The sequence below is a fragment of the Diabrotica virgifera genome, chromosome 8 (genome assembly GCF_917563875.1).
Source record: "Diabrotica virgifera virgifera chromosome 8, PGI_DIABVI_V3a".
In the NCBI taxonomy this organism is placed as follows: Eukaryota; Metazoa; Arthropoda; class Insecta; order Coleoptera; family Chrysomelidae; genus Diabrotica; species Diabrotica virgifera.
Genome location: NC_065450.1, coordinates 198,563,144 through 198,584,166, shown reverse-complemented (window position 1 = coordinate 198,584,166; position 21,023 = coordinate 198,563,144). Strand labels below are relative to the sequence as shown.

The 21,023-nt window shown below is 34.3% G+C and overlaps 2 protein-coding genes across 4 annotated transcripts in view; both read left to right on the top strand.

The window, feature by feature from the left end:
- Positions 1-1,736, top strand: part of LOC114329106 (uncharacterized) — a 96,661-nt gene extending 94,925 nt beyond the window's left edge. For all 3 annotated transcript variants that reach the window (XM_050659571.1, XM_050659570.1, XM_050659569.1), the window contains one exon: positions 56-1,736. In XM_050659571.1, coding sequence (XP_050515528.1) covers positions 56-282 — 227 coding nt within the window. In that variant the 3' untranslated portion in view covers positions 283-1,736. The remainder of the gene's footprint in view (positions 1-55) is intronic.
- Positions 1,737-4,982: 3,246 nt separating this feature from the next.
- On the top strand, positions 4,983-5,765 carry LOC126890329 (uncharacterized). Its single transcript, XM_050659195.1, has one exon. It carries the CDS (start codon positions 4,983-4,985, stop codon positions 5,763-5,765), a length of 783 nt encoding a protein of 260 aa, XP_050515152.1.
- The last annotated feature ends 15,258 nt before the right edge of the window (positions 5,766-21,023 follow it).

Sequence of the window (21,023 nt, the reverse complement as noted above, 5' to 3'; positions counted from 1 at the left end):
AAGACTAGATCGCAACCATCAAGACATATTGCTGTAATAAATATTTTCTTTGTAGGAACTCCTAAATCGCAACGCAGCTCGCGATTCCAGCCTCCACGAGGCACAGGCGAGCAACGAGCAGTCTGGCAGACGAGCCAAGCGAGTACCACAGCTGGACCTCGTGGTACCAGCCAAGTCGTAACCCAAGAATTCAGGAGCCAAGCTTCTTCCAGTTACGTCGGGCGTAGTCAGCCTCCTAAAGGCTGGTTCGGTGATAACGACAGCGAAGCTAGCTATAAATAAATCGAATACCTACAAAGGCAGCTTGTGCTTGCCTGTAGGTCTAACTAAAAGCAGTTACACTGCCTAAAGTACTCAGATATTCCTAATTATGTGCTAATATTAATAGAAAAGCTGCCCTTTTTTATTTAGAAAGAATTTTCTTGTCGTTTTGTATATTACCTCTAAATTTTAATATCATTTTTTATATTATTATTTTACTACAGTCTCTAGGTTTGCATTATGTAAAAGAACAACATTTAGTCCAACGATTTGGACTAAATATCAAAGAAACTCTTCAGAGGCATGAAACAAATTTTGCCGCTAACCAAGGTTGCCAAATTAGATCTCTCCTTCACAAATATTTGTTCAAGAGGTTAATATTTTTCATGTTTTCTTACATAATGCAAACATTTTATCCGTGAAAACAAAATCTCAATTCAAATAATATTAGTAACAAGCTGTGATAACAATGTAAGGTGTGTTTTTGGTTCGATTTTTTTATTCGAAGGGGCCTACCTGGTTTTCCACTTTTTCAAGCAAAATAACGTACTCTAAATTGAAGAACTGTAGAACTGGGTATTGGGCAATGTGTCTCATTTAGGTTTTATAGAATGCTTACCATGTAATATATAGGAAGACGTTTCACTTATTCATCTTTACACGATTGAGAGTGGTTTGATTGATCAAATAGAATAATAAACAATGAGTTCTAAACACAAAAAGGTTGGTAAACAATTTTTAAATTAAAAGCCTGTGATTAAACAAATTTTTTCGGCTCGCTAAGTCGACAGACATGACATTGATAGCATGGGCTTGTGCCCCATGTTGGGCGCCAATTCATAATCAATCACACACAATCATTTATAGTTTATAGGCCACACAACAGCATCCGACATTGATTGCAGCAAGATTAAATATATAGCTAAAGCAAAACAATTTGGTACTGAAGATAGACGAAGGCTTTAAAACGATATAAATGGGAATCAGAAGGACCTTGGTTTAAAAAATTAATATATTAAAAATTGAATCATTACAACGATCTGTCGTAAAAGATCTTCAAACTTTTGGTTATACTTGGATTCCGAGAAACCCACAACCGAAACAAATGTGTTAATGATGACCTAGTGTATCTAATACGTTAAAGTGAAATATTTTCTTCAAAAAATTGCTTAAAACCCGAGACACATTGTCCCTATTTTAACGTTTATTTTAATAAAACCACAAAAATATCTTTCACATTTTTGTAACTGTGAAATTCGTTTTTGTCCAATCTAATGTGCTCAATTTTCTAATCGGTGATGGTTGGGGCCTATTTTTCCGCGTTTTACTAAACCTTTCGCTATTTTTTATACCTGAGTTACTGGAAAACTACACCAGCAATGTAAGATACTCCTTTATGGTGCTAATTAATTTTAAATTTTATGTAAACCTATTATGTAAGCTTTTATAAAAAGGAAATAAATATTTTATAATAATACATGTTGTTATTTTCTCCTGTTGCTCTGTTAGACCAGGGCGCATTGTAAAAATATTAGTACATTTGGATGTTGAGAGGTGACTCATATTTTTTTGCAGAAATTGCTTAAAAATAACTCATAATTATATTTGAGTTATCCTCCCACTCAGAAAGGTCCGGAACATTGTTTAAATAATCAAAATGTCAAAAAATGAAGGAAAAATTAGATTTTTTTCTTGGTTTTTTGATTATAACTTTAAAATTATTCATTTTCGAGAAAAGTTGCACTGAAGTAAAAGTTTGCGTAATTAAATTTCCTATAATATAAGATTGCTTAAAAATTTTTAAAATTGTTATCCTTGTTGCAAAATAGCAATAATTGCGAAAAAAACATAAAGTATTCGCATTTTACGTTTTTTAACCATTTCTGCTAAACTTATTACCTTCATATTTCATCCAGAAAAACTTTATGATATGATAAAACAATACTGTAAATTTAGTTAAGATCGTTTCAATAAATTTTGTAAAATAAAGTTTGCAATCAAGCTTTCACAAAAAAAATTCATTTTTTTCAAAATGTTGCTGGACTGAGAATAAAGCAGATAGCAATTTAAATTTTTTTTTGTAAATATAAGAATACTGTAACTTTCATTTACAATTTGCAAAATTAAAATCGGTTAACTACCATGGCGTCAGGAATTTTTTTAAATAAACATTAATTTTTGGTGCTACGCGCAGTACAGCGGATACGTTCGTTCTGATTGGGTATTCCAATGACCCTTGATAATGATTGATATATTTTAATTTTTAGTATATTTCGAAGTAAATAAATAAAGTTGTTTATTGCAAAATAAAAACACATACTCTGTCCTTTGAAATAACACTTTTTTATCAAAAATTTTCTTTGTTCATATATTTTAACTTAGAAAATAAAAGTGTATTATTTTTAAAAATATGCAATTGTTTAAACAATTTTTCACAAACAATAATCAAATTAGTTTGATTTTTATGGAATTAAAATATGAACATACAACAAAATATAGAATAAGAAAATAATATATTAGCATTGATTATTAACTAATGATATTAGATAAAGATTGGAAGGTGAAAATCAACTTGTGTGAATCGAACACCGCTGTCCTGCGCGTAGCATCAAAAATTATTGTTTATTTAAAAAAATTGCTGACGCCGTGGTAGTTAACCTATTTTAATTTTGCAAATTGCAAATGAAAGGTACAGTATTCTTCTATTTGCAAAAAAAATTTAACTTGCTATCTGCTTTATTTTCAGTTCTGCAACATTTTGAAAAAATGAATTTTTTAGCGAAACTTAACGATCTTAACTAAATTTACCGTATTGTTTTATCATATCATAAAGTTTTTATTGGTGAAATATGAAGGGCCTAAGTGTAGCAGTAATGGTTGAAAACATAAAATTCGAATACTTGTTTTATTATGTTTTTTTTCGCCATTATTGCTATTACGCAACAAGGATAACGATTTAAAAAAAAATTTAACCAATCTTATATTGTAGGAAATTTAATTACACAACTTTTATTTTAGTGCAACTTTTCTCGGAAGTGAATACTTTTAAAGTTATTATCAAAAAACGAAGAAAAAAATCGAAATTTTCCTTCATTTTTTGACATTTTGATTATTTTAACAATGTTCCGGACCTTTTTGAGGGGGAGGATAACTCAATTATTATTACATGGGTTAATTCCAAGCAATTTCTGCAAAAAAATTAGAGTCAACTCTCAACGTCCATCTCAAAACAGATCCGCCCTTGACTCTATAGGTGAGTCCTGAGAGACCAAAGGCAATGATGGTAGAGAATGGTATAATAAAAGATTTGCATTCGAAGCAGAAAGCGGTCGTGCAAGTTGATGGGAGATTAACCGACGAATATTACAGTCAAAGAGGCGTCAGACAGGACTGCATTCTATCCCCGTTGCTATTTAATATCTATTCGGATATAATTTTCAAAGAGACTTTGCAAGATAAAAACTGAAGGGAAAATCAATGGTGAAATGATCAATAATCTTAGATACGCTGACGACACTTCTAAGCTACAGTCATTCTATGCTACAGTTATAACGGTCCGAAAGTCGTTATATTTTTGCTACATCCTGTATACTAAATCCGTTTCAGAAATTGTGTTTGTTTGTCGCGTGGAAATGTGTGATTATCTTTCATTTCTCATGAATCTGTAGTATTACGTAATTAATTCTTGATTCTCATGCATATTCGTATCTCTTGTTTTTGTCTGAACCTTATGAAAATGGTAACATCGAGAAATATGGTTTACATGATAATTCTATAATATTTATAGCGACTCCAAGTTGATGTTAATGGATTAATTTATGTGTTAGGAGTGCTCAAATGGCAACATGGTTCCCTGCTCGATAAAAAATCGTGGTTCTTGCCAGTTCAATGGACACAGACCACCAAAGGTGAAGGAGATGACAATCCAATTATTAGACAGAAGTGACATGACAAGACAGGTAGTCAATTTTTGGTTATGAATATAAAATAGTGTTTTTAGAATTTAGATTATTAGTTATACTGAATGTAGATTAATAACTGTATTAAGTGAAATTTAAATTATAATAAATTAGGAATATAATGAAAAATCGAAAAGGCTACTCTCTGTTACAGAAAGAACTGTTGTTACTGATAAATTTATAAAAATATTACTCATAGTAGAGTCAGTGACGTCACTGGTGACAGTTGTGAAAGAAGAGGAATATTTAATTTAATTTGAAATAAAAAGTGAAAGAAAATTAATTCAATGTGAACAACTTAAAGACTTATAAAGGTAAGGTACATAGTAATGTTGTAAAAATAAAAGAGTAATGATGTAAAAATAGAAAGAGTATTGTTGGTTGCCTATTGTTGTAGTTGTGATCGTTGTTGCAAATTGAAAAAATATTTAAAAATAAATTTATTGTCTGAATTAGTGAACTGATAATTTGAAATTTATAGAAGGTAATGGAATTGTGGCAGATTGACAGTTAGCCTACGACCACATATGTGTTGACCGGCTGGGGAAAGAAGAGGAGACGGATTGACGGACGTCTGTCAGAAGATTTTAGAAACTTAGAATACAACTGTCATAATTTTTCTTACTTATTTTATTAGGTAGTTTGTTGTAAATAAACCAATAAAATAGTTTAAAGTGTGCCCCGACTACTTTGCATCCCGCAAACCGGCCACATTGGTGACCCCGAGAAAAAGACTAAGTACAAGGATTTAAAGACGACATTATGACAGATAACGACCAAACAATGCCAAACGATAATGCTACACCATACGAAGGCAATGATCACCCAATAATTGCACGGGTAGGCATAAAAGCTCCAGAGTTTTGGCGCAATGAACCAGAACTATGGTTTCTTCGGCTGGAGGCGCAGTTCCGACAAGCCAAAATAACATCTGACAACTGCAAATTCGATCATACTGTTGCTAGTTTAAACAGTGACATACTAATAGAAGTGGCGGATATTGTAAAGAATCCAACTGCTGGCAATGCCTATACACAACTGAAAGCTCGCCTTCTCGAAAGGTATGGCATTAGCTCAGATGAAAGGATCCACAGATTAATGGAGCTCACTCTGGGTGACTTAAAACCCACTCAACTACTCCACAGAATGCAAGCTCTGGCCACGGATAGCATTAGTACACAAGTTCTAAAAAATTTTTGGTTGGACCGCCTACCACCTTCGGTTCGAAGTGTTATATCTGTTCTTGATGGAGATCTAGAAGAGCTTGCTAAGAAAGCCGATAAGTACCTCCGATGTTCCAATTTTCCAGTCATGGCTGTTACCGAAAGCCCTATCTTAGACAAAGCAGTGGCTGCATTGAATGACCAAGTGAGCGCTTTATCCAACAGATTAGCTGTAGCTGAAGAACGGCAACAGATTCAAATGGTCAAGAGTGCCAAGTCATCATCTGACGAGCAGTGTTACTACCATCGAAGATTTGGTGCACAAGCAAAGAAATGTAGACCACCCTGCAGTTTTACAAAAAACGACGAAAGGGCGCAGTAATGGCGGCAACTGCAGCCCCTCACATACCACGCCGCCTCTTCATTACCGATAGTGTTCTCCAACTTCAGTTCCTTATTGATACAGGGGCAGACCTGAGTGTGCTTCCACGTAAAATCTGCACTGCGACTCGGCCCAGCACTGTATGCCTATATTCTGCCACCGGATCGTGCATCCAAACGTATGGGCAGAGACAACTTTCATTAAACCTTGGTCTAGACCAACCTGTAACATGGACTTTTGTAGTCGCAGATGTCACCACACCCATACTAGGAGCCGATTTTCTTACACATTATGGTATTAGTGTTGACATGAGAAACAAACGACTAGTAAGCTCAAATATGTCAAGCAGTATTACCTGTGTGTCTCGTCGTGTTAAAGTACCAGAAGTAGGCCTATCCACTGCCCATCCTTACGATCGTCCGGCAGCCACTATACCAGAGGATACTGAAAGGGTCCAGCACTATATTGAGACTCGAGGTACACCAGTATTTTCTAAACCACGAAGACTTCCACCAGATCGTTTTCAAGCTGCACGAGCAGAATTCAATGAGCTGATGCAGGCAGGCATTATCCGACCATCAAAGTCATCTTGGGCTAGTCCGCTTCACTTGGTTAAGAAGTCCAATGGACGATGGCGAGCCTGTGGAGATTTTCGCCGTCTAAATGCCATGACCAAACCAGATCGCTACCCAATACCGCACATCCAGGATTTTGCTAACCAGCTACATGGAAAGAGAATTTTCTCTTGTATTGATTTGGTACGTGCTTTTTACCAAATTCCAGTCCACCCGAAGGATGTACAAAAGACGGCTGTAATAACCCCCTTTGGACTTTACGAGTTTCTCCGAATGCCATTCGGTTTGCGAAATGCTGCCCAGACGTTCCAGAGGTACCTCGATCACCTTTTTCGAGAATGCCCATATGTGTATGTATACATCGACGATATTTTGGTTGCCTCGGAGACTGATACCGAGCATGAGAAACACCTGGCATCAGTACTTCGGATTCTGGAAGCAAATGGACTTCAAATCAATAAGGATAAATCAAAATTCCGTGAAAGTGAAGTAAACTTCCTGGGTGCCACGGTCTCCTCAACTGGCGTTCGTCCATTGCCGGCTAAAGTAGGCGCAATTCGCAACTTTCCACAACCTACGACCTATCGACAGCTACGAAGGTTTATGGGTATGCTCAATTTCTACAGACGTTGGTTACCAAATGCTGCGAATGAACTAATGCCATTAACCGACTTACTGTCTCAGCAAAAGAAAAAGAAGCAAGAACTGACATTAACACCAGCAGCTGCAGCAGCTTTCTCCAAAGTCAAAGAACTCTTGGCCGCGTCGACTGAATTGGTTTTCCCAGCACCGAATGCCCAATTGAACATGTCAGTTGATGCCTCAGATGTTGCCATCGGCGGTGTTTTGCAACAGCTTATAGGTGAACATCTACAACCCATCGCTTTCTTCTCTAGAAAGCTTTCTAAGACGGAGCGAAACTATAGCACTTATGACCGAGAGCTGCTGGCCATATTCAGTGGCATACATCACTTCCGCCATTTTCTTGAGGGCATGCCGTTTACCATTTATACTGACCACAAGCCTTTAACGTTTGCCTTCCAACAGCGACATGAGCGGCAGTCCCCACGACAGATACGCCAACTAGAATTTATTGGACAATTCTCGACCGACATTCGACATATTCAGGGTGCAGCCAATATCGTTGCCGATTGTCTCTCACGACCCGAAGTAGACGCTGTCACAACACCCATTACGATTGACTATAACCGGCTATCCGAAGCTCAGACTACAGATGAGACTCTCCAACAAACTCTGAACGATCCTGCTAGCTCCTTACAACTTCAGCGAATAGTTCTACCAGATAGCCAACGACCTATTTATTGTTCAGTCCAAGATGGTCGTATACGAGTTTATGTGCCAGCTGTGTTCCAGAGAGACGTTTTCCTGAAGTTCCACACGCAGTCCCACCCAGGACATGCTGCTACATTACGAATGATTGCCGAACGCTTTGTGTGGCATAACATGAATCGCCAAGTCAAGCAGTGGTCACGAGAGTGCATCCAATGTCAACGTGCCAAAATTGGACGTCACACTGTTACACCTGTGACACCTATAGGAATGCCAGACGATCGATTCGCACACATACATGTCGACATTGTGGGCCCACTTCCAACAAATCAGAACTTTCGATACCTGCTCACAATCATCGATCGTTTCACAAGATGGCCCGAGGCCATACCTATCTTGGAAATTACAGCCGAAGTTGTTGCGCAGAAGCTCCTTGAGGGATGGATATCTCGGTTTGGTGTGCCAGCAACCATAACAACGGATCGAGGTAGGCAATTTGAGAGCCACTTATTTCGCCAGCTCAATAGATTGCTAGGTGTACAACATATTAAAACCACTGCCTACCACCCACAGTCAAATGGATGTATTGAACGTTTCCACCGAACCCTTAAGGCTGCTCTCATCGCCGCGGACACAGTATCGTGGGTTGACGCCCTCCCTCTGGTCATGCTAAGCCTTCGAAACACTTTCAAACAGGACATTGCGTGTACAGCCTCCGAGTTAGTGTATGGTAAACCAATATGTCTCCCTGGACAGCTGCTTGTCCCTAGTGCTGCTACACCCGACGAGCATAGTTTTGTCCAACGACTACGTCAGACCATGGGAGCATTGCGGCCTATACCGACGAGCAACCACTCAGTCCGCACTGCCTTTGTCCATCCGGATCTGCAGACTACGAGTCATGTGTTTGTGCGGACTGATAAAGTAAAGCCTCCGCTTACACCTCACTATACCGGCCCGTTCAGAGTGTTGGAACGAAGTGACAAGTTTCTAACTGTAGATGTCAAAAATGTTCCTCAGAGAATTTCCATGGACCGACTCAAGCCAGCATATATTCCAGCGGCCCAACAGGTGCAGGAAGAACATGTATATGCCAACCGTCTGATGAGTAACACGGTCAACATTGCCGTTCGAAACCAGTAGGTTCTTCACTGGAGGGGAGCCCTGTGGCAGATTGACAGTTAGCCTACGACCACATATGTGTTGACCGGCTGGGGAAAGAAGAGGAGACGGATTGACGGACGTCTGTCAGAAGATTTTAGAAACTTAGAATACAACTGTCATAATTTTTCTTACTTATTTTATTAGGTAGTTTGTTGTAAATAAACCAATAAAATAGTTTAAAGTGTGCCCCGACTACTTTGCATCCCGCAAACCGGCCACAGAATAAACAGATTGAAATGTATGAAATATAAAATACTGTAAAAGATTTACGGATTTAAAAGTGTACATTTGAATGAAAGATATGTAATCCAGGTTGAATGTTGGGATTATTTTCGATATGAAGTAAAAATTCTAGATGAACTGATTCACTAAATTGATAAACTGAAAATTTGAAATTGTATAGTTAGTAACGGTGTAACAGATTGAAATATTGTCGAAAGAAGTTAATGAATAGTGTTGAAAAAGAAAAGAATAACTAGAGCAAGAAGTGCAAGGGGAACCGAAAAGACAAAGACACGAGGCATGGCAATGTAACTTTGTGGTTGGTAAAAAATTTTTAATAAAGGAGGTTGGAAAGGAAAGAAGGTAAACTGTGTTAGGGATGGCCTAAAAAAATTCTCAGATTTTCAATTCCACCCTAGAGTGAAAAACCTTACCGATGTCAGCTTTACAGAAGATGAGATGAAATTACTAAACGATGGTCTCAAATATTCCGTTCCATAAGATTTATCTTTACATGATCTAGAGAATTTATCCATTGAGACTGATATAGTAATCCAAAATCTATCATTATCTCTTTCCCAAAGAAAGCCAATTAGAAATTCCTGTTACCGTTATATTAATAAATTTAAAAATAAGATTTCTACATCTTTAAATTCTTCAGCATCTATTAACTCTTCTTTTCCTCATAATCTTTCTTTCAAATAAGCACAACTTCATCTAAAGACTCTTAAATCAATTAAACTCAAAATCAATAGTCACAATTTAGTCTTTTCTAAGGCTGACAAAGGTAATTGTTTAGTCATTCTAGACCGTGATTCATACAACAATAAAGTTTCATCTTTTTTAGATGACAATAACTTCACTCTCTTACCATCTGATCCTACTAAAAGATTCATAACCAAATTAAAAGATAATATTAAAAACCAATCAGATTTCTTATCTAATCATGACGCTTCTTACAGCAAACTCCCTGGTAACCCTCTTATCCCAAGACTATACGGTTTGCCTAAGATACATAAAGTTGGAATTCCCATTCGTCCCGTCGCCAGTTTCATCAATACTCCAGTGTCTATTTTATCTAAATACTACCTTAATCATACTTACTACCTTAAAAAACTTAATCAATTTCACTCCCCAGTTTACTGTATTAAATTCATGCCAATTAGTTGATAAACTTCAACTCATTAATCTTAATCCGGACATTACTATGCTTTCTTTTGACGTTAGCAACTTATTCACTTCAGTGCCTAAAATTGAAACTTTAAGTCTGGTAAAAACACTCTTAGTCAACAAGTCTATTCAGCCCAATGTCATTTCTTCGATATTAGATATCCTTGAACTATGTCTATCTCAAGATTTCTTCCAATTTAACAACAAATTTTACAAACAACCCGATGGTCTAGCTATGGGCAGTTGCTTGTCCCCGTTCCTAGCTGATGTCTTTATGGATCATTTAGAGTCCAATCACATCATGAAAAATCCAGAAATTTTACACTGGTTCCGTTATGTAGACGATTGTTTACTTCTAATTTCTGGTGATCAGACCTCAGCTCAACAATTACTTCTTAAAATTAATCAAATCCACCCTAATATCAAATTCACCATGGAACTAGAATCTTCTCAGGCCATTAATTTTCTTGATTTATATATCACCAGACTTAATGACCAATTCAACTTTGGTATCTTTCGTAAACCGACCCAAACTGACCATGTCATTCATTTCTCTTCCAATCACCCACTATCACACAAATTAGCTGCATTTAGAAGTTTCATACATAGACTTGTTTCCATACCTATGTCAAATGACTCTTTCAATACAGAACTTAACATCATAAAACAAATAGCTGTCAACAATGGTTATGATTCCAATATAATAGACAAACTCATCCGTAAACGAGAATCTAGATTACTACATAACTCTGCTTATCGTCAGGCTTCCTCTTCTTCCCCAATTTATAGGTCACTACCATTTAACAACCCCACTTTACCTGAAAAGATTAAACGCATTATATCCAACTCTTCTGATAACATACATATTTATTTTAAGGTTAGAAATACTCTTAATCATTTTTTCACAAATACCAAAGATACAGTACACTATATGGACCGTAGTGGAGTTTACAGATTGACTTGTTCCGATTGGGATGCTTCTTATATAGGTAGGACTTATATATCACTTTCAACCAGATCTGCCAAACATTCCAAAATAGATAATACATCAGCTTTCTCCCATCACCTTAAAGTTAATAAACACCATCTTACCATCCCTGATGGTGTCAAATTAATTCATAACATCCAGGATAAGAACTCTTTACGGTTGGATTTGTATGAGGACCTTGAGATTTCTAGAGACATGAGGACTAGCCCCAATTGCGTTAACCGCCAAACTACTTTAAATCGACCTTTTACTCCTATCCACCGACAATTATTTCCCTAACAATAATTTTGATATATTTTATAATTCCCCATTCCCTTCTTTCTTTTCCTTTTCTTTTAATCATTTTCTTTACTGTGTTTCCTCTTTCCTTTCACCCCACTAGCATCTAACATTTATTATTTCCTTACTAATCACCCATTAACACTTTTTCAATATGCCCTTGGATTCTTTTTCTTTCTCTTTCCCCCCTTTAACTATACCTTCCTTAACACAGCCTACCTTTTTTCATTTCCAATTTTTCCTTCATATATTATCCCAAACACAAAGTTATTGCCATCCCCAATACAGTTTACCTTCTTTCCTTTTCAACCTCCTTTATTAAAAATTTTTTACCAACCACAAAGTTACATTGCCATGCCTCGTGTCTCTGTCTTTTCGGCTCCCCTTGCACTTCTTGCTCTAGTTATTCTTTTCTTTTTCAACACTATTCATTAACTTCTTTCGACAATATTTCAATCTGTTACACCGTTACTAACTATACAATTTCAAATTTTCAGTTTATCAATTTAGTGAATCAGTTCATCTAGAATTTTTACTTCATATCGAAAATAATCCCAACATTCAACCTGGATTACATAACTTTCATTCAAATGTACACTTTTAAATCCGTAAATCTTTTACAGTATTTTATATTTCATACATTTCAATCTGTTTATTCCATTACCTTCTATAAATTTCAAATTATCAGTTCACTAATTCAGACAATAAATTTAAATTTAAATATTTTTTCAATTTGCAACAACGATCACAACTACAACAATAGGCAACCAACAATACTCTTTCTATTTTTACATCATTACTCTTGTATTTTTACAACATTACTATGTACCTTACCTTTATAGGTCTTTAGGTTGTTCACATTGAATTAATTTTCTTTCACTTTTTATTTCAAATTAAATTAAATATTCGTCTTCTTTCACAACTGTCACCAGTGACGTCACTGACTCTACTATGAGTAATATTTTTATAAATTTAACAGTAACAACAGTTCTTTCTGTAACAGAGAGTAGCCTTTTCGATTTTTCATTATATTACTAATTTATTATAATTTAAATTTCACTTAATACAGTTATTAATCTACATTCAGTTTAACTAATAATCTAAATTCTAAAAACACTATTTTATATTCATAACCAAAAATTGACTACCTGTCTTGTCATGTCACTTCTGTCTAATAATTGGATTGTCATCTCCTTCACCTTTGTTGGTCTGTGTCCATTGAACTGGCAAGAACCACGATTTTTTATCGAGCAGGGAACCATGTTGCCCTTTGAGCACTCCTAACACATAAATTAATCCTTTAACATCGACTTGGAGTCGCTATAAATATTATAGAATTATCATGTAAACCAGAGGTTCTCAATCTTTTTAAGTCATGTACCACCAAATACTTTTTGTTATTTTTGGTACCACCTAACTGAAATACCTATCTAGCTAGGTGATCTAATTAACTATAATAGTGGTGCTGATTTTGGCTGTTTTTGCGTTTTGTGTACCACCTCAAATATTGATATGTACCACCAGTGGTACATGTACCACAGATTGAGAACCGCTGATGTAAACCATATTTCTCGATGTTACCATTTTCATAAGGTTGCTAGTTCCATGTACTAGGCAGAACGCACTGAAGATGATCTGATCTAGATCGAAAACGTTTTGCAGATCCTTTTGGATGACTTTTAATAGTTTTTAATAAACTTTTTATACCACTGTACAAATGAAGTTTTTTACTTCTGTATGATCATTTATTTATGTTGAGAATTCCTTAACAGAGATTAAGTGGTTCTGAGTTGTTTATATAATATACTTGTTGGTATCTAGTGAGCCAGCTCTGCGAAAAGCTGAATCAGCGAAAAAGCCTGGGAGAATTTTGAGCTGAGACATAGATATCAGAATTTGGTTGATTGAATCCTATTTGCGAAAGAAAGAGTTATTACCTTTGAAGGCGTGGTTGAAGTTTCCTTAAACCTTTTCTATTCGTTTTGAGATAAGAGTGGAAATTGGCGAATTTTTTTGATTGGTAAAACCAGTAGTAGGATAGAAAAATGGGGGGATGGAATGAGTTTTGGGTGGTACAGGAGTTCGAAGATAATCGAGATGAGTTATGAAAGATCAGTTCTAAGTAGTCGAGAAGAGCGATCAGTTCTAGAGAGCTAGAATAAGAAGTTTGTGCCTTTCCGTCAGCAGGCTTTGCCTTGCTGCTCAATAAAGTAAGAATTATGTTTAATTACCAGATTTTCTTTACCAATCTCTATCGTCCTTATAAAGTAAGTTATCACGCATGAAAGTAGCCTACGGTAAGTACAGATATTTCAAATAACCGGCATTCGACAAAATTCGACCGGCAAAAATTTAATATTTTTTTTTATAAGTAAACATATAATATGATATTTTCTTTTTTTTAATTATGGTGCCCCCCAAGCAAATGAGTTTCAATTTTATTTAACATCTATTAAGAATCCACACCCCTAGGCCTCTGAAGACTTAGAGCTACCGAGGTATATATCAAAAAGTTAAGTAGCACCAAGTATATCTTTATATTTTGTTAAATTTGTCATGTTACATATTTTTTTGCCTTTGTTATCCATAGGCGTGCTACATTAAAATAGCGCCCTTTCTTGGGACTGCTACACAGTCTCCAGGGCCTTCAAGAGTTATTGAATTGAGTAAACATAACAGTAAGAGAAATGGGTCTAAAAATCAATGCTTTTAAGACAAAATACATGATATTTAGTCGCAATCCTCACGACAATGCTTCCCTACAAAAAGAGCAACAAAACATTGAGAGATACTCACTTTAAACATCTGAAATGCTACATTACAGACTAACTAGACCCAAGTTAAGAGATCAAATGCAGAATTCAAGTGATTTCACAACGTTCCTAAACATGAAATCATTCTTCTTTAACTACAGCTTGAACCTAAAATTAGGTCAAAGATTGATAAAATGCTGTATTTGCTGTATTTTGGTCAGTGTTGTACCATGTCAGAAACCTGAACTCTGAAATCTGATACAGTCAATCGCCTAGAGAAGTCTGAGATGTGATTGCATAGAAGAATATTCTCTGGACAGCGATGCAGACAACCGAAGCTGTACCAAACCGGTACATAATCATTCAGCTTATCACGAAAGGTAAAATCGAGAGCCGCAGAGGAATTGGAAGGAAGCAGATATCATGGCTCAAGAACATTTACGATTGGACAGGAATACGCAGTGCTGAATAGCTAAAGACTGTAAACAACTCGCCAATTTAATTGCCAACGTTAACGTAATATGGTTCTTTTGTTCTAGAAAATTGTAGAGAACTAGGTACCAAGATTTAACCTCAATAGAGAGGTATTCAATATTCATATACCTACATGAGAGCTAGTAAGAAACAGAACGTATCAACCTTTATATGAAATCATATAGAAATGAAATAATGCGAATGGGACTGTCATCAGTGAAATAGTCAGTATGTATAAGCCATAATCTGCGTTGACGTAGATTGTTCCCCTATTGTGTAACTCAGCATCTGTTATACATAGTATTTTCTAACGCTATATTAAATATATTACATATTATACTCTGGGCTAATTAGCAATATACAAGGAAAAGTTATTTACCAGCAATTTTATTGCTGGAATCGAATCTTATGATTGTATATATTAATAATATCGGTATGCAAAGTCCGCAGATAGTGTGCTACTTTTTTATAAACAAAATGGTGCCCGAAAATCGTGTTTTTTTCAGTTTTTGCTCTATAACTTTAAAGATTTTAACTTTACACCAAAAACACTCAAATAAAAATTCACCGTAATTAAATTCTGCATAGAGACTTGTGTTTCCCGATTTAATTCGACGAAAATTTTCCTCGGAAAATGCGGGTTTTTTCCAACAAAATCTTTAATTTTCAACTAAAATTTTAGATAAGTAATTGTTTATCAATAATTAAATAACTTGGCAATATAAAGGCCCTTTTCGTATAGATTATAATTCCAGAAGCCGGTGGAAATTGAGTAAACAGTTTAGCAGCAATTGAATTGTTAATTAAAAATTTACGTTCGCTATAATAACCACAATAATTTATGATACATAAGAATAACTATGATTTTTGTATAAAAAGAAACTGTACCTATCTAATGTACTTTACAGAATTGAAATTGGACTATTTAAGCGGCCTCAGGAATATTTTAAAATTATAAACAATTTTTTGGCTTATAAACAAATAGAATATATCGGGAAATATTAAATTAAATTAAATCATGAAAACCGACTAGGCCGCGGCCGACTAGGTCTAGGCCGACTAGGCCGCGGCCTAAAGCCTCAAGAAAAAAAGGGGCCGCAGCGTTTTGTAAAAAAAAATTTTTGGTAAAAAAATTTTACTAATTGAATTGAAATCAGTAAACACTTTTTCAAATAAGAGAATGGCTATTCTGCTAAACACGTGGTACGGTATTTTACAAAGTTTTGACAAGAGTAGCAAAACATTAACTGCTACAGACTTGAATGTGACTTACAACATACAAATCTCTAAAGGAGTATGCATTGAGTCTGAGAGACAACTTTGATCCCTATGAAAAAAGAGGAAAAGAGTTGTCTAAAAATGAAACCCATATTCTTGAAATAAAAAGACGCCCGAAAAGAAAAGCTCTCCCTGGCTAAGACAAAGAAGATAAATCCACTGAACCCATCTTTAATGGCAAAGAAAACTTGAAGATTCAATGTTGTAATTGACACGCTTTATTCAGAATTGAATGAAAGGTCCGAAGTTTATTTCAGTCTTAATGAAGAATATGGATTTAAAACAACTTATTATCAATTTCCAATGAAGAAATCGGGGTAAACGTTTCTATTTTGACTAAAAAGTATCGAATCGACATAGATGGCGACTTTGGAGAAGAGTGTGTACAGTTCAAAGGCTTTGTTGAAGGTATATTTGATAAAGAAAGAGAACCTCATGACAACAAGATTACCAAGCCTCCGAGAAATACACTTTTGGAGTATCTGAAAATCATTCATGAAAAACAGTTAACATTATTGCCGAATGTGGTGACAGCTTTGCGCATTCTACTATGAATAATGACATCTAATGCATCTGGAGAAAGATCATTCAGCGTGTTGGAAAGAATAAAAAACTACTTGAATAACTCGACTTCTGACGAAGATTCTAGATTGTCTAGTTCGGCCAGTTTTTTTTTCAAATGCTGAGCTTTTTCAAGCCTTAGACTTTAAAAATTTGATTAAAGATTTTGCAAACAAAGAAGCTAGAAAAGTGAGTTTTTAGAGTTTAGATATGATATTTATTATAAGAGAATAATGAATAATGAATTGAACGATCTAGAAGTTTATTTGTTGTATTCTTATGCCTGGTTGCACCAACAGATCTTAAGCTTAAGGCGTGCATTAACGAAACATATGCGTTGCACCATTGAGTCTTAGATCAATTTTCAGCTTGCCATCATGAATTGTCATGTGGATTGCATTGATAAGAATTGAAAATTATGGTGCAACGTATGTGACACTTAAATCGGCCCTATCTATAAGATGAGCTAGGTTAAGCTGAAGCTTAAAATTTGTTGGTGCAACCAGGCATTAATATTTTTATTTTTCAGTACCGTAGCCTATTACTAGTACAGTTCATATTATTTTGCCTGTTCTTTTACTTATAATGTCTTTTCAACTCGGCTTTTTTTAGTTTTTTGTTGTAACCTGTACTTTTCCCTCCGAATGAAACAAATGGTATTTAATTTTAACAATTAACTACAATACTATTATTTATAATATAATCATTTTAGCAATATTAATAATTTTTCAAATAACTGTTGTTTGCTAACATTTTGAATTATATATTTTTTATCTTCTTCTTAAGGTGCCTTCTCCATTACTGAAGGTTGGCTATAACTACAGAAAATTGTTCTCTATCTTGAGCGGTTCTTAGTATCGAATGTGTGTCAATACCTGTCCAGTCTCTCACGTTCTTCAGCCAGGAGCATTTTCTTCTTCCTGAACCTCTTCTTCCTTCCACTTTCCCTTCCATTATGAGTCATAAAATGTTGTATCTTTCTCCTATGTAAATTATTTCCTAGATAACTCGTTTTTCTGTTTTTTACAATATTTAGGAATTCTCTCTCAAGTAAAAGAAAACTACATATTTTTCCAGTTGTAGACTTTTTTTAGATAAACTTACATGTGTACCTTTTAACGTTAAAAACACAAATATTCTCATTTGAAAGCTATATAATTATTTAAACAATCTTTATTTAAACAAATTAAAAAATTTTGTTATAATAAATCAATTTTTCTCCTATATAAATTATTTCCTAGATAACTCGTTTTTCTGTTTTTTACAATATTTAGGAATTTTCTCTCAAGTAAAAGAAAACTACATATTTTTCCAGTTGTAGACTTTTTTTAGATAAACTTACAACATGTGTACCTTTTAACGTTAAAAACACAAATATTCTCATTTGAAAGCTATATAATTATTTAAACAATCTTTATTTAACCAAATTAAAAAATTTTGTTATAATAAATCAATTAATTTATTATAACAAAACAAAAGCAACTTTGACATTTAACAATGCGTTAGTTAGATGGCTCTACTCGAGTTAGTTGGGAACAAAAAAAGAATGAAGAAAATTGCTCCATGAGAAGCCAAGAAAATGCATTTTTTTTTAACATAGGCCGATTTTGAACTTTGATATTACATTTTCTCCAACCTAATTTTTCATTGGAATTTTGCTATTTTTGGCAATTTTCACTCGTAATATCGATAGTTTTTATTATAATAATATATGTTATGAGTATTTTAAAGATATGAAAATTGGTGTGGAGAAAGACAATAAAAATAAAAAGGTGATGGTTCGAAAATTATGATTCCATTTTTTATATTTTTGCCGTAAATGCCGGTCAAGTGTGACCGGTTGTGTCTCAGAAACCACGCATCACAATTAAACTTTTTTCTTTTAAAGGAAGCGTCCTGCCGCTTCTTTTCTAATACCGTTTTTATGATTTAATTTAATTTAATATTTCCCGAGATATTCTATTTGTTTATAAGCCAAAAAATTGTTTATAATTTTAATATATTCCTGAGGCCGATTAAATAGTCCAATTTCAATTCTCTAAAGTACATTAGATAGGTACAGTATCTTTTTATACAAAAATCATAGTTATTTTTAGGTATCATGATTATTGTGGAAATTATAGCGACCGTAAATTATTAATTAATAATTCAATTGTTGCTAAACTGTTCATTCAATTTCAATCGGCTTTTGGAATTATAATCTACATGAAAAGAGCTTTTATATTACCAAGTTGTTTAATTATTGATAAACAATTACTTATCTAAAATTTTAGTTGAAAATTAAAAATTTTGTTGGAAAACCCGCATTTTCCGGGGAAAATTTTCGTCGAAGTAAATCGGGAAAACACATGCAGAATTTAATTATGGTGAATTTTTATTTGGGTGTTTTTGGTGTAAAGTTAAAATCTTTGGAGTTATAGAGCAAAAATAAAAAAAAACACGATTTTAGAGCGCCATTTTGTTTATAAAAAAGGTAGCACACTATCTGCGGACTTTGCATACCTCTATTATTAATATACAGGGTGTAACGAAAATACAGGTCATAAATTAAATCACATATTCTGAGACCAAATATAGTTCGAATGAACCTAATTTACCTTAGTACAAATATGCACATAAAAATAGTTACAGCCCTTTGAAGTTACAAAATGAAAATCGATTTTTTCGAATATATCGAAAATTATTAGAGATTTTTTATTGAAAATGTACGTGTGGCATTCTTATGGCAGGAACATCTTAAAAAAGAATTATAGGTGAAATTTGTGCACCCCATAAAATTTTATGGGGGTTTTGTCCCCTTAAACCCCCCTAAACTTTTGTGTACGTTGCAATTAAATTATTATTGTGGTACCATTAGTTAAATTCAATACTTCTAAAACTTTTTTGCCTCTTAGTATTTTTTTGATAAGGCAGTTTTTATCGAGTTGTGGCTTCTTTTTTAATATGTTTACATAAAAATTTTATGGGGGTTTTGTTCCTTTAAACCCCCCAAATGTTTGTGTATGTTCCAATTAAAATTTTACTGCAGTACCATTAGTTAAACACAGTGTTTTTAAAACTTTTTTGCCTCTTTGTATTTTTTCGAGAAGGCGCTTTTCATCGAGATATTACTTCTTTTTTAATATGGTTCAAAATATACCTAAAAATGTAAATCATAAATAAATTTTCATTTTATTACCAAGTCTCCATAATCGTACTTAGTTATATACAAATATGTGGTGGATTTGACAAATATTCAAAATATCTCGATAAGAACTGACTTTTCGAAAAAGTACTAAGAGGCAAAAAAGTTTTTAAAATATTGTGTTTAACTAACGGTACTACAATAATAATTAAATTGGAACGGACACAAAAGTTTAGGGGGGTTTAAAGGAACAAAACCCCCATAAAATTTTTATGGGGTGTCCAAATTTCACTATAATTTTTCCTTAAGATACTACTACTATTAGAATGCCACATGTCTATTTTCAATAAAATATCTCTAATAGTTTTCGATATATTGGAAAAAATCGATTTTCATTTTGTAACTTCAAAGGGCTGTAACTTTTTTTATGTGCACATTTGTACTAAGGTAAGTTTGGTTCAATCGAACTATTTTTGGTCCCAGAATATGTGATTAAATTGATGACCTGTATTTTTGTTACACCCTGTATACAATCATAAGATTCGATTCCAGCAATAAAATTGCTGGTAAATATTGCTCCGATAATCTGCCCAGACTATTATTCAAATATAAAATATTCTTGTCAAATTGATTAATATTGCAACGCCATTGCATAGCTGTTTCCTATTACATTAAAATCCAACTATATTTTGTGATAAATTATATAGGCCTGGATCCCGAGTACCAAAAAAAAGTTGATTAATGGCGAGCTGGAAATTTGTTAATAGCTTAACGGTGTCTAGTCGGACAAACTTTGATGTATGGAACAGGGGAAGTTTTGATTGTGGAACAGGTTAAAAATTTGGAACGTCAGATTACGAAAACGTCCCATGTATTTTGTCGGACAGAACTTCCAATTGATTTGTTGCCCTTTTATTAAACTCTCATGCAAAAATCAGACTACTATTTATCACCAACGTAATTCCTGTTATTTGATATGTTCTACGTGTCGGACTTGCTCTGGGATTAAAATGCCCAGTTGGTGACAAATACCAGTCTGATTTTTGTATGAGTTTAATGAAAGGATAACAAATCAATTGGAAGTTCTGTCCGACAAAATACATGGGACGTTTTCGTAGTCTGATGTTTTCTAAAGTTTGCTATTAATCAACTTTTTTTGGTACGCGGGATCCAGGCCTAATACTATTTTGCAATTAGAAATTAAGAAGTATTTGCAAAAGTTTTACATATATGTACCAACTAGTTGTTGGTGCATTTTCTATTTTCATAACAGAGGATGTAACTCGTGTTTACAACGCTACTAAAGGTGACATACATAAATATATTATATCGAACATTTACATCTTCAACTGACTCATTTAACAATCATAAATGAAACAT